The 13,902-nt window shown below is 39.2% G+C and overlaps 1 protein-coding gene across 2 annotated transcripts in view; it reads right to left on the bottom strand.

The window, feature by feature from the left end:
- The window catches only part of fastkd5 (FAST kinase domains 5), a 72,844-nt gene extending 65,948 nt beyond the window's left edge, over window positions 1–6,896 (bottom strand). The window contains exons 1-3 of one of the 2 annotated variants that reach the window (XR_003842354.1): window positions 6,809–6,896; window positions 5,714–6,040; window positions 2,001–2,103 (exon numbers count right to left, since the gene is read on the bottom strand). Coding sequence is in view for 1 of the 2 variants with exons in the window: in XM_029530244.1 (XP_029386104.1) it covers window positions 3,596–6,028 (2,433 nt within the window). In the remaining variant the exon portion in view is untranslated. Of the gene's footprint in view, window positions 1–2,000; window positions 2,104–3,377; window positions 6,041–6,808 lie in introns of those variants that run through there. The other variant, XM_029530244.1, reaches the window with a different exon arrangement.
- Window positions 6,897–13,902: the final 7,006 nt, after the last annotated feature.

The raw sequence follows: 13,902 nt of genomic DNA, 5'->3' as shown, positions 1-13,902 counted from the left end.
CAATCATGAACCTGGTTAAGTTAATAAAGGTTTATGAATAGACTGAAAAACAAGTGCTGAATGCAAACACTCCTTATCAGTCGTGTTGCTGCAGCAGTTGGTTTAGCACTGTGTGTGTGTTTGGAATTTTAAAGGCAGGGATCCAGACACTTTATTGAGTGCTACTGAAGGGGTCAAAAAGGAAGTGGCACTGAGAGGGAGTGATAAAGAAACCTTCAGGACATTGGCAGCAGTTACTAACATCAGGCTGTAAATTTGTGATGCGGATCATTTGTCGTAGCCTCTCTAGAGAACATCACTTGCATATGTGGAGCTAATCCGTACCTGTTTTCTTCACTTGTGACTGTCAGGGATCCAAGTCCCAGAAGTATATGAAGTGGATTTTTTTTTTTTTTTTTTTTTTTTTTTTTTTTTTCCAGTGACAAGTTGTAGTAGGGGTGTTGCATCAGTGCTTAAAGAATATGTGACTTTTTTTTATTTGTCTGTTACATGCAATAAGCTAAAGTAAGGAATTATGGCATACAGACAGTAGTATCTCTGTGTTGAGATAATTTAAGAAACGTAGATGCAGGCTTAGGCTGCATTCAGACACTGCTGGATTAACTTCCTGCCTGAGAAAAGCAAAAGAATTGAAATGCAAATAAGACAGGGATTACTGAGAGAGCATTCACTCTGCCAGAGCCTCTTCTATTAACCGGTGAAACACTGGTCACATTTGGGAAAAAAAAAGATATCCAAGCCTAATGAGTATTCTCTTTCCTTGTTCTTAGCCAGTTAATAACTGAATAAATGTTCTATCATCTGTGAGACATGAGCAAGTAGAGAAACGTTTAGCACCTGCCTGGCAGATTATAGAGACTACAATATAACAACAGCATAATGATTCCATCTGAGCCGATAATCATTCCCATTACTCCACGCGCTCTAATAAACTAGTGCTCCGTGGCAGGCAGCCCCTATTCCCTAAACATGTTTGCCCTTGTTAGCATCAACCTGAAAACATAATAGAGCTGACACATTAGTGAGCAAGGCAGCGTGTTCTCCCAATGTGGATAAGGGATTTATTTGCCGATCCAATGAGTTTGAATCCAATGACTTTTGAATCCAAAGAAAATGGTGCTAAATGAGAAAGTGAATCATCTGAACTTCAAAAGCATGCTTCCTGCACACTCAGAAGTGTGAAATTTGTAGCTGCAGGCATAGCACCGACTTGAAAGTGGCAAACTATGATTTTTTTTTGTGATCTGTGAGGAGAAGGAGTAGTATTTATCAACACATTTCCACCTTATTAAAATTCACCTATTATCCCCGAACACGTTTCTTCTCCTTTTGTAGCAAATCCATTATTGTTAAATATTAAACTGACGTGAAATTAATTTTCCTTTACACAGGCCGTTTAAAGACTTCTCTCTATTGTGATCACAGGGATGTATAGCCTGCATTTATATTAACGTCTTATGGAAATATCCTGTGTAAATACAAAGGAGTCATACTGGAAAAGTATGAATTCATCAGTCATTCAGACATGATGTGTAGTTTCCTGTGTGCAGAGTGCCCTCTGCTGGTACCCTTTCAGCACGGAGCCATGTCGGTTCACTCATCTAAGTCAGCCTTAACTACACTTCCTCCTGTAGCTCTCTAAAACCCCTCCTGGGGATCATTAGGCACTCCCACGCGTTCTGACAGCTGTACTGGTGAATGAATACGTCTTCACTCCCACTGTGCTTTTTTTTTTTTTCTTCTTCTTCTTCTTCCCATAATACATTCTTAATACATTTTTTCCCCAATCTAAAGCTTAAGCCGAATAAAAAGATTTATATCATCTAAATGAGCAACAGGAAATTGTGTTGTTCTATTGCTTGGACTAATCAAAATTTAAGTCAACGAGACTTTTGGGAAATGTGGTGTTTTTCAGCAGTAACATGGCGTTTGGCTTTGAAGAACCTTGTCTTTGCACACCAGAATGTAGTCTCGACGTTAAAAGTAGTGTCATTAAATACCGTTTTTCTTGCCGGTGCTTGCTTGCAGGGGTCCTTGGAGCTGTTTGCCTTTCCTGCGGTGTGAGGGCGGCAGATGAGATGAAAGCACCAACACGACCAGTTTCTGGGTCACACAGGAAAGAAGGAGCAGGATTGTTAGGACCATTTTTGGGGAAGCACAACACACCTGTACCCTCCCCAGAGAGTCCTTAACCCCAGGGCCACATCCAAACTTTCTCTTCAGGGATTGATCTAAAGCATAATATGATAATTTAACTAAAGAGAAGCAACTCCTTTGCATAAACATTTTCTTCCTCACTTCAAATTTGGTTAATTGTTATGCATTTGAAAGCCTAATTAAAAAGCACTCATCGACAATGTGGCGCGAGGCATCTCGACTTTGAGCTGTTGAATTGCTTTGCATTCACAGTTTTTAGTAATTAACACGCTCAGAACATCATAACGAGACAATGAATTAACTAATTTTCATAAGAAACTCATATAACGTGCATTTGACCACTCTGCAACAACAAAAGTTCCATAATTTTTTTCCTCAGTCTTTTTGTAACAGCACATTTTATTTGATAAAATAAATCATATTACATTCAAGTGTCACATCTCAGTTCAAGGTGGTTTTGCATGCGTCCAAAAAGGTGATCTCTCCTTTTGTGAACGCATTCATTTTGCAGAAAAGATGTAGTCGATTCAGTCACCTGGTATACTGCCACAGTTTCACTTTACAGTAGTGCATCAGGCACATAAAACATTTTGCATCAGATGTCACAAAAACACTTGGGGGCATGAGTGCTATTTTACTGATTATTTACTAAATAAAATAACATTATGTAGAGGTAGGGATAGATTTAAAGGATATCACAGCTAGCCTGTGAAATAAAACTGTTATTTAAAAACATCCTTGGATTGTGGCTTTGTTCAACTACTTAAATAAAAGCTGTTCAAAATTTATGACCCACCTTTGTAAAGGGAAAAAAAAAAAAGGTACTTGAGGAACAAAAGCTGTTTGCGTCAGCTCAAAGAGGATTTTAGTTTTTCCTGTAAAGCCTTGCAAGAAGACACTGATAAGTCATATCTGACCTTCGTGACAGACAAACTCTATTTTCGAATAGGTGCAGCAATGAAATTATGTTCCATTTAGTTTTTTTGGTGGCCGATAATTTTAATCCTTTTGTCAAATTATATAACAGATTTCACGGTTTATTAAAAGTCACAATACTTCATTCAAACTTCACATCAGTTGAACACTTAAGTGACTTTCATGCACAAAGCAGCACAGCATTCTGATTATACTTGAAAGAGGCACACTGCCCTCAGAGGCCATAAATTCTATTGAATAAAGTCTTATTTGAAAGAAAAAACACTGCTCTCACTATCTGGGTTAAATGTTTTTTTTATTTACAATATGTCCATAAAAATACTTTGTAAAGTCAGAGTTTAACAAAATTCCAAACACGGTACAAAAAGTCATCAGTAGGCAGAGATTACCTGTTGACCTCCTTATCAGGAATCAAACTAAACACTGCACAGATGATTAAGTGCCTACATAGTTTGCAGAAGGTTCCTGGGTTTTCTTTTAGCTCTTGGAGATCAGACAATCCTTAAAGACTATCAAAGACTTTGCAATGGAGGTATGTCAGCTTTTCAGTCCTGCTTTTCCTCAACATCGGGAACCATTCGTGATAGCTGAGCTCTACAACCCTGTACCCCGCCAACTTCAACTGCCTTCTCTTCATGGTATGCATACCCAATAATTGCTTTGAGTGGCAGCAGTAGTGGTTCCGGTTGGAGACTTGGATTGCAAGCTTGACTGTGCCCTTGGCATCTTTTGGAGTATTGCCTGGGCTACCAGTTTTGGTGAGAGTTTCTATAATGTCATCTGTGAGATGGATGCCTGTGTCAAGCAGTCTTCCTTCATCGGGTTCTACTCTGCGAAGCGTTGTATACTTGGGGGATTGGGTTAAAGGTCCTTTGGTGCTTTTAGTGTTTATTAGCTGAGCTAAAAGTTCATCAGTTATAGATAGTCCTTTACTTATTCTTCCAAAACTTCGGTTTGAACTAAATTTGTGCGAATCCCTCTCAGGAGCAGATAATGTGGCTGTGTGGGATTCTGGATTGACAGGTATTGGCTGCCCAGTGGAGTCAAAATGTACTTCCAGATCAATGGAGCGAGTGTGAGGCAGAATCATTCTCTTACATACAAATTTCTCTCCCCCAAGCAGATCTTGCAGAGCAGATTCTGCCTCCTGTACCTCAGGTTTTTGGCACACATCTGATTGAGCAAACTTCCACAGCAGGTCAGCAACCTCCTTCCTTAGTTCACAGCTTAGTCGTGGGCCAGTCCACTGAGGCAACTCTAGAGCCACGGTTCCATCCAAAGTGTATAAGTCTTTTTTCAGATCTAGCTGTGTTGATTTCAGTGCTAATTTTACAAAGTCAGGGCTCAAAGCTAGTGCAAGTAGGTCCTCTGGAAACTGAGAGACAAAGGCCAGGCCTAGAAGGCCACTGAGCAAATGCTCTGGGTATCGTTGGAATTCAGCTTTCCTTTGTCTCAGACCTTCTGCAAGACTTGGATAGAAACTTGGACTCTGACCAGGGAGAAACTGTAAATTACCAAAGCCCCAAAGCAGTTTGCTGGAGTCTTTACTCCTGCAGTGTGGCACCAGTGAAGGAACTCTTTCAGCGACAGAAATAAGGATGTCATCATTACGATAATGAAGTGCAGAGCAGGTAAGTGCCACATGCATCAGCCCCTGAACACCCATCTTTGGGGCTCGTCTGGGAATTTCATGTGTCATGGCCTCCATCCACTCTCTGTGGTACAGGTAGCTGTAACGCAAGAATTTCATCACATTCACAATAGCAAAGTCACTCATATCCCTCACATTAGAGTGTGCCTTATCAACAATATGAGTCACTGCAGTCTCAGACATTGAGGTTTGGGATTTAAAGAGCCCCAAGCATATGATGCCAATCTCCTCTGGGTTCAATTGATGTAAATGGCTCATTAGAAGCTGCTGTACAGGGTGGATCAAGTCTTTTGGGCAATGCCTACCTTCTCCCATTATATACAACAGCTGGACTAGTTCAGGGATCCCCATCTTGCCCAGATACAGTTGGACTGAGTCATAAAGGTGCTGCAAGAACTGGGGGACCTGTCTCCCGATACAGCGCCACAAATCAGCAGCGAACAGCAACTGGTGCAAGGTCATCTGCTTGGTCCGGCAGCTGAGCTCAGTCTCATACAGCCCAAGGAGGGTGTGGGTGGAAGGAATATCAAGCCATACAAACGCCTGCAGCACTTCCAGCAGCTGCAGATCAGTAAAGAGGCGCAGGTTTTCCACAGAATACCGCAGGAGCATGATGAAGTATTGGTTATTCCTCACTAATGACATTTTGTATGCATGTAAGCAGCTGAGTTCCACGAGAAACTGAGAAACATCAGATGGCTTCATGCTGCCTCTTAGAACACCCACTTTTTGGAGCAGGTGCAGGGCTTCTTCCCATTCTATTGTGTGGGGCCGCTGGGTGAGGTCAAGGGTCATGGACGCATACTCAGGCCTGCATTTGTGGAAGGCACGAGTATCTACTTTTGTATCTGGTGGTACGGGTTGTCTGTGAAACTGTGACGCTGATGGCATCTCAGTTTTGTGATCTTTGCTGAGAGCCAAGTCTAGAAGTGTGTTTTTCGAGCTGGAAAGGTGTCTTGAGCTACTCACACTGTAGCGATTGCTTTGTTGCCGGAAGGTGGGTGCCAAAGTGGCGAGAGACAGCTCATCCTCCTCATTATCAGTCTGGCTCCGGGATCTTGCAGTGTTACCCACAGAGTGATGATATGAAGATGGGGTGTAATGCAGCCGGTAGCCTCCTTGGAGGGAGGCCTCATGGGGTTGAAATGCTCCTTTCTTTCCCTCATGCTCATCCGTCTCGTCCTCTGTGGGGTGATGGATGTTCTGAGCCTGGGTAAAATCCCTTCCTAAGGTTTGGAGGCAGCGTAGCCTAAAGACCGGTCGACGTAGCACCCAGGCAGCCATCTATCTGCCCGTCTGTTTAAAGAGACAAAAGCCATGATTTTAACAAGGCCTTCCACCAAAATGAGAGTATTCAGTCTCAAACACGGACGGTATCAAAGATGAAACTGATTCTTCTAGAAAATGTAATATAAAGAAAACTTTCACTTAAATATTGGTCATTGAGGTAGATATTCTGTTTAAAATACCCAAATCTGGGTTAATGCAAATTTTCAAGTTTTCGCATTATCTAATTTTCATGCACTTTACACACATATTTCACAAAACTACATTATAACTGTCTCCAACAGCATGTGAATGCTAAATTCACTTGCTGAAAATTGTGAAACTTGTCCTTTATGAAGCACATATTTCTAAATAAAACTTCTAAATAAACTCAGATTTATCTCAGTGTAAAACACTGTCTGCCTAAAACCCACAATACACGTTGTTAAGCGAATAAGGACACAACACGATCAAAGGATCAAAACTTTGACTAAAGACATCCTGGTCACACATGTGACATGAAGCACTGAGCAAAGACTGACTCCACTGTTTTGCCCCTTCGGTCCTAATTAATGTAGACAATTTCTGCTCAGCATTAGAGGAATAATCTTGTAGCCCTTTCCTATAAAAGAATGATTTTATGTATGGTTGCTAATAGACTCCATTCATTCCCTAACTTGCCATGTTGCGCCTCCTTAATAAGTCCAAGAAGGCGACAGACTGCACGTCCTTTAATCTGCAGACTCTTACCTTTAAATATTAACAGTATTAGTGATAATAATATAACTTTCATCTCACCTTCAGGTCTCCGACATTAACACTGCCCCTTAACGGCGTTCACGTCATGAACGCGAAAATACCCCATGAGGGTAAAAGAATCAGGAAGTGTTAAGTCAGGGGATATACTAAAATCACGCCGGAAAAAGAAGACTTTCAGCGTTTCACAATAAAACATACAGACTATTTTTTTGCTGTGTGATTTTACAATTAATCGATTAAAAATAGGTTCATTCATACTTCCTTAATTTAAATATTTCACATAATATATGGTAATAATTAGTATGTATAATGAATTACTTTACTTAATGTTTCAGGATTTTTATTTTTTTAAGTGGCAGATTGCTACAGCTTCCGTGGGGAGGGGTCATAACCGAGCAGAATGTGACCTACGGAAGCCGGGCGGCTTCAAATTCCGAACGAAAAAAGGAAACGAATAAAAAAACGAACAATGCAACATATTTTAAGTAACATCATCGAGTGTAACGTAGCTTCTAAACATTTTCTCGATTTGATGATTTTTGTCCCTTATGTAGCTAACTGTAGAGTCAAACAAATTTGTTTGTCTTTTATTGCCTTATTCCAAAAAAAACTGTTTTAACAACTGTAGAAAGTTTGATCAGCCACTTTTAATAATATTAACTGCTGTTGAATCTCAAACGTTAAATTTGGGGAATAATTTCTTGAAATCTATAAAAAAGTATACATTTTGTTTAAGTTTTATTTGTTTAAAAAAGAAAGAAAAGCTTAAGCATACCATTATATTACTACATCAGTATCAGTATGTAATCGATTAAAAATTGAAATAGAATTTCTGACTGAAAACTATTTGTCAAGAAAAAAATTGCTTTAAGAATAAAAGCGTGAGCAAATAATTTGTGCACTACTTGTTTTTCTTAATTGAGTTTACCTTTTTTTGAGGGGGTCTTTTTTATGAAGTTGTGTTGTGAATATTTAAACATTTCGTCAAAGAATTGTACTTTTAATTGCCGAAACATTTATTTATTTTGAATTTTTTCTATGCCAACGATTATTATTTAAATATTCCTAAATGAGTTTTAAGCTAAGGTTTTAGAGCAAACCTTCTTTTTTCTTTTTTGTCTCCTTTTTCTTTACAAAGAATTGAAACTGAATTAGTATGGATGGTGAGCACTTCAGGGGACACATGTCTTTACAATAATGATCTCGTAGGTCAGTGAGTTGTCAATGACCTTGTTTGACATTCATTTCCAACCCTAAGTGTATCACAGCACAGCTAGAAGTAATAGTCAAGTTCAATTTTAATCTCATTTCATTCTCAGGATTCTAGTTTTGGTTATTCCCTGCCACACCGTAATAGCTAGAAGTTAGCATCACCTGTGCTTTTCCTGTCATGAAATTGGCCTGTAGCCGTGACCAGTTTCACACCTGGTTTAAATTACAAAGCTGTTGTGGTTAAAACGTTAAGTAATTTCTACAAGAACCAAATTACTAAATCAGATCATAACATTTCTGAATCTATTTCAGAATCTATGGTATAGGACATAAAGAGTTCTGGTTTTCTACTTTTGAAATTTATTCACAGTATTTCTAAGTTAATTATAAAGTTTTAAAACTGAAACCAAACTACTGATTGCAGCATATTAACCCCACCTATTTATTTTTTGCAGGGGGAAAAGAAAATCGAAAACATTATTTATGTTTTGTATGTTTACGCTGATAAAAATTCTATTAACTTTTTCCAACAGCAGTAGAAACCAACACTTGGTTGCTAACTGTATCACTGTGTGTTTTAAACCAATATGTATAATAAATTTTAGTTATCATTTTCAGTCCAAGTGAGAAACATTGGGATCAAAACATTCAGCCAAACTTTATTATTACAATGTTTCAGTCTGACATGGCCTACTTTATTTCATACTCTGTTTATATTTTTTAGACCTAACTAATTTTAGCAGTAGTTTGGACAACTTTGAAATACAACTTGTATACTTTATTGCAAGATATGCACCTCATTGTTAGGCGTTAACTGCAGTTTCTTTTCCAAGTGAAACTGTCGCATTCTGTAAATCCTTGGGCTTTACATACCAAGTATTTCTTGATATAAAAATATATAAATATAAATTGAGGATATAATCATCACACAATTGATTAATTTATGTAATCTTGTCAATTTTCTCAATATATCACATTTAACTTCTGTGCCTACAGAAGATACCAAGGAGCACAAAATAATACAAAAAAATAAATTAACAAAAATCTAAAAATTATTTAAAATATTTGTTTAAAACATTTTATGCCATCCCTGCCTACTCACTATAAGGCTGTGTCAATTTTCAAATTATAGGAAATAAACTGCAAAAGTATGTCACAAACAGATTTTATTACTTATTACTTTTTACAGTTTCTCTTTAATTCTCTAATCACTATGTAATTTACAAACTACATCTACATTGAAAAATAATAGTTTATATGTTTCAATGGTAGCACTCTTTGTAATACTTTACATCTGTGAGACCAGAAGGGTGAAGCCTGTGCCTCCATTGTGTTACTTCACACATGACTGAATCTAGGGGTTAAAGGTGATCTAGACTGACCTATAGTCATAAGACAATTCCCTGGATTTCTACTCTCCTCAAGCTCTTTCATTGGGAGGGGCCTGTGCAGCAGATACTCTAAAACATGTTGGGAACAGTTTGTGTTATCAATGTCAATGCTAACATCAGTGTCCTTTCAAGATATTGACAGAATAAAAAGTTTCACACTGCATGAATGTAGAGCTTCACTTTTTAAATAATAATAATAATAATGACAAAAAATCACAAAATACAAAATGTGTGGCCTTCAACAAGATCATAATTTGTGGGTTCAATGTAACATTTAATGTAACTTTGTCTGTTACGATTACTATGCACTGCATTTGTAATTTGGTTTGATGTTTTATCATTGGAGGACATGTTTTGCCAACAGTGTGGTCCAAACTCATATTATGTAATCGCATTGAAGAAATACATTTACAAAGAGTGTAAGTATTTTGAATGTGTGTGCTATTAAACATCAATCATCAACAAAAACTGAACTCAGTTATTATAAACAGGTTAAATATATCTCTTATTCAATCAATTATTAAATTACTTTCTTTTTAGTGTTCCTTTTAGGGATATAGTGATAGTTATAAGTTTTATTTTCTATTAAATGTAGTTAATGCACCTAAAGTAAATGTGCCGATACCTAGAAATTTTGGCAACAGAAAAAAGTTTTTGGCTATTGATAATTTTCAAGAAGGTGAATGGCTTGCATTTTGAACATAGCTGTGCCTAAATATTCCATCAGTAACAAAAACTAATTAATTTGTGAGGTATCTGAGTGTTATTTAATAACATTGTTGTTGCCTCATTGTTTTAGAATAAAGAGTTCAATTCAGTTCACCAATACTACAACCTTGAAATGTGTGTAGCCAATAAAAAAATACAATTACTGTACATTTTATAAGAATTGAAAATTATTGACAAGTCTGAGATATATATATGTATATATAAGTATAATGGAATCAAGAAGATTTCAGCATTTAATAAACTGAAGAAAGAGAGCAACATCCCCCTAGAATGATAGGCTCAAATTATTCCGTGTGTTTATTTGAGGAGCGTTTGATTCATGTGTCCTGATTTTGCAGCCTATTTGTTTTCACATTTTGGGGGGGAGAAAAAACTGGAAAAAAAAAAACCCCATCTAATTTCTTGGTTTATGCCTACATGTTTATCATCAAGTTGGTGAAATTTGAGAACGGCACTTGGAGAGGAAGTAGTTGATTTATGCTAATGAAGGAGTTGGGGTTTAGCTACGCTGGCTGGGAGCCGCCCTTCATTCACCACATGGTTAAACCTGGACTCTACTCGCGCCACTTTCGCAATCTTACTACGATTCCCAAACTCGTAGCAAATCACAATAGTAGCACATGGTTCAGCTTTTTCTTTTTTCCTTGCCGGAGCGTATGCTTTCGCCGTGATTCAGTTTGCTGAGTTCTTTTCTTTCTTTTGTTTATTTTTTCCCCCCTTTTCTTTTCCCAGTTTTCCGAGATATCCCCGAAAGAGTGTGAGTAAAACGGTAAGTCCCCTACACAAGTGAGTGAAAGATGGTGGATTTTTTTTTTCCGAAGAAGAAGAAGCTAGTGTCTTTATTACGCGCATGCTATTCTGGCAGGAGACCTGTTGTTAGCCTTGTCCGGGAGACGCGGTAAACGTCAGGAAAGTGAAATGATCGGGAGGCTTACGACACACCGAAGCCACACTTTCACGTTTACACTGTGTGTTGGAGTGATCTGAGGAGGAGGAGGAAGGGGGGGAAAGACACACATAAAATTAAGTTTTTTAATTGTCAGTTTCCGCATTTGAAAACAATGTTGTAAGAGGCGCGTGGCGACCTCTCCTCCATGGTGGGAGAATGAGGGAGATTTGAAAAGCTCGTCCTGCTGCTCGCAACATCAACTCGCTGCCTTCGGGGAAGTGGGACGCACTCGCGAAAAACATATATATATAAATAAATAAAAAATACGCGTTGCACATTTTGATGTCGCCTGCAAGTAGTAGACTCCCGTGCCCCGTGTTGTCGGCGACATTTCTGGCAGAAACAAGTTTCCCTGTTCATGTGGAGCGCCGTGGTGTACAGTTGGAAGTGCCTCCAGAACAAAGCACGGCAGCACATGGGGCTCCTGCAGGCCGCGCGCCTTTGCTATCCCGCGAGCTGCGGAGTTAGCCGCTAACGCTAACACACCGACGAGTAGATATCGTTAACTTGCGTTATTGACATTGTATTGGCAGGGCTGTATTATCTGCACGGAGGTGAAAATGTCGGTATATACAACCCCCCCCCCATCCCATCAAGACCCCCGCTCTCCTGGGAAACACACTGATATTTAATCCGCGCTAGCGTGTAAGAGTAAGCTACACGGATGCAGCTAAGTTGGCTAAAGATAAGAAAGCGTTGCTTCGGAGTGGGGGAAGCATTAACTGTCTGCCTGTAGTCTCCCCTGAGCCTTTTAAACGGCCTTGCCAGGTGCTGCGGTTCGATACAACCATATGTATTATTTATGTGTGTTATTTCTCATAAATCTTAATTGGATAACAATCCGTGTACGAGCGGACCGCACACTCGTAGCATGCACGCGTTAGCCTGTTTGGCTAACACATGCCTGCCTCGGTGTGTTTTGATGGAGCCCTCGGGTGCTCCTAGCTTGTTGTGTGATGGATTCCGTCATAAATTCACAGTATCTCTCATCGTGTGCCTGCCCATAATAATCTAACGCTTTCGCTTGCATTTGTTTTTATTATAATTTTTTTTATATAAAGTGCACGTGCCGGTACACGGCGCTAATTGAGTTATACCCATGTTATGTTGCCCAGTACGTGTATTAGACGCTCAAAAGGCAGACTCCTGGGCGCCATGTTAGTGCGTGGGGGAGGGGTAAAGCAATGTGACTGGAGCGCAAGTGTTGCTATCCTCAACAGTGCTGCTTCAGTCTCCAGTTTCCCATACAACTCTGTTATTATAGACAGTTTAGCATCTGGTCGCCCACCCCCCCTTCTATCAGAAAAATAAATGCACCTGTGTTGGACTGCAAATTGCCCTCTGGCTTGCGATCTGGACCCTTTACTACATTAAAATACACGGCATTAATCATTTAGGCGGGTTATTGGGCAATGCCCCAACCCTCGGCATATCAGTGCTTTGTAACGGGGATAAATGTGCAAAATGCCAAACAACCGAAACACCTGCAGCGTGGTTCACATTTCTATAGTCCCACCTTTCAATCAACCCTCCTCTTTTTTTTTTTTTTTTATTTATTTTTTTTTTATAGAGATTGGAGAAATGCAATGTTTTGAGCAATTGTAAAAAGGGTATACAAACAAAGGAGTCGAAGTTGAATGTTTAGAAGCAAAAAGGGCTCCTTAATATAACTGCCTTTGAGAAGGAGGCACATGTCTAAGACGTTGAAATATATCACGTTGTAACCACAACCTCTGCAACTGGCCACAAGTGATGTCTGACATTGATTTGGGGGTTAGATAGTCCACTCATTGACAAGTTTATGTGATAGAAAGATTATCTGATACTCGAAACTTTTTTTTAAAAAGTATGTCAGATAAACTCAGTCAACCTGGTACGATGGGGCTTTTTTTTTTTTTTTTTTTTTTTAACACCTGGATTGAAATTAACGTTTTCTTGATGCCATTTCTCTTTTATGCTTGCAGACCCCTGTGCACATCTGTATCGCCTTCGGAAATTCTGTGAATAAATGCTCCCTGTGAACAGCTTGGAGTCACTGTAGTGTCAAAGTGCTTACAGTGCAGGTAGTTATCTCAAATCTACTGCAGTGAAGGCACTTTCAGCACTATTTTGATACTGTTGACGAAAGGAGCTAGCTTATTTGCAGAGGCAACTGATCTTGCACTTGTCCTGGACAGAACAAACCTAAATGCACATCACTCAGGACTTTCTCTATCCTGCTGTGAAGCTCGACAGCTCTGAGCAAAGCAACTGTCTTCAGCAGGTTCCGCTTTTAAAACAAGCTTGGTGTTTTTGAGATGCCATGCAAATTGACACAAATAGGTGTTTCTTTATCTAGTGCTTATGCTAAGGTGCATCTAGTGCAGATAGTGAAGTAGACTAGCACCTACTGCCCTAAGTGCTCCTTCTGGCATAAGGTGCTGGGACTCTCATCTGCTCTGTATTTATGTTTGTGTTTGTATATACACACTCTCAATTTAGCAATTCTCTGTTAGTTTTGCATAGTTGCGCTGCAAGAAGAAATAAGTTGTGCAAATCTATGCAAAACTGATGGTGACCTGCATTTTCATCAGGACCGCCAGCCGCCCCCCCCCCCTTTTTTTTTTCCTCTCTCCTGAATGTTTTCCACGACAGCTATTAAAAAGGTGAAGACAGGTTTCAGTAGTATTAAAGTGCTTATAGTGCAGGTAGTTTTATTAACTTCTACTGCAGTGTGAGCACTTAAAGTACTTCTAGACATATGTCTCTTGGAAAAGTGCTAGGGCAGCTTCTACACATGGGTCTCTGGTTAGTTTTGCTGGTTTGCTTTCAGCTTTTCACTGTACTGCTGTGCAAATCCATGCAAAACTGAT

The sequence above is a fragment of the Echeneis naucrates genome, chromosome 21 (genome assembly GCF_900963305.1).
Source record: "Echeneis naucrates chromosome 21, fEcheNa1.1, whole genome shotgun sequence".
NCBI classification, from domain to species: domain Eukaryota; kingdom Metazoa; phylum Chordata; class Actinopteri; order Carangiformes; family Echeneidae; genus Echeneis; species Echeneis naucrates.
The sequence above is the reverse complement of the archived record's forward strand: the minus strand, read 5'-3'. Positions and strand labels throughout refer to the sequence as shown.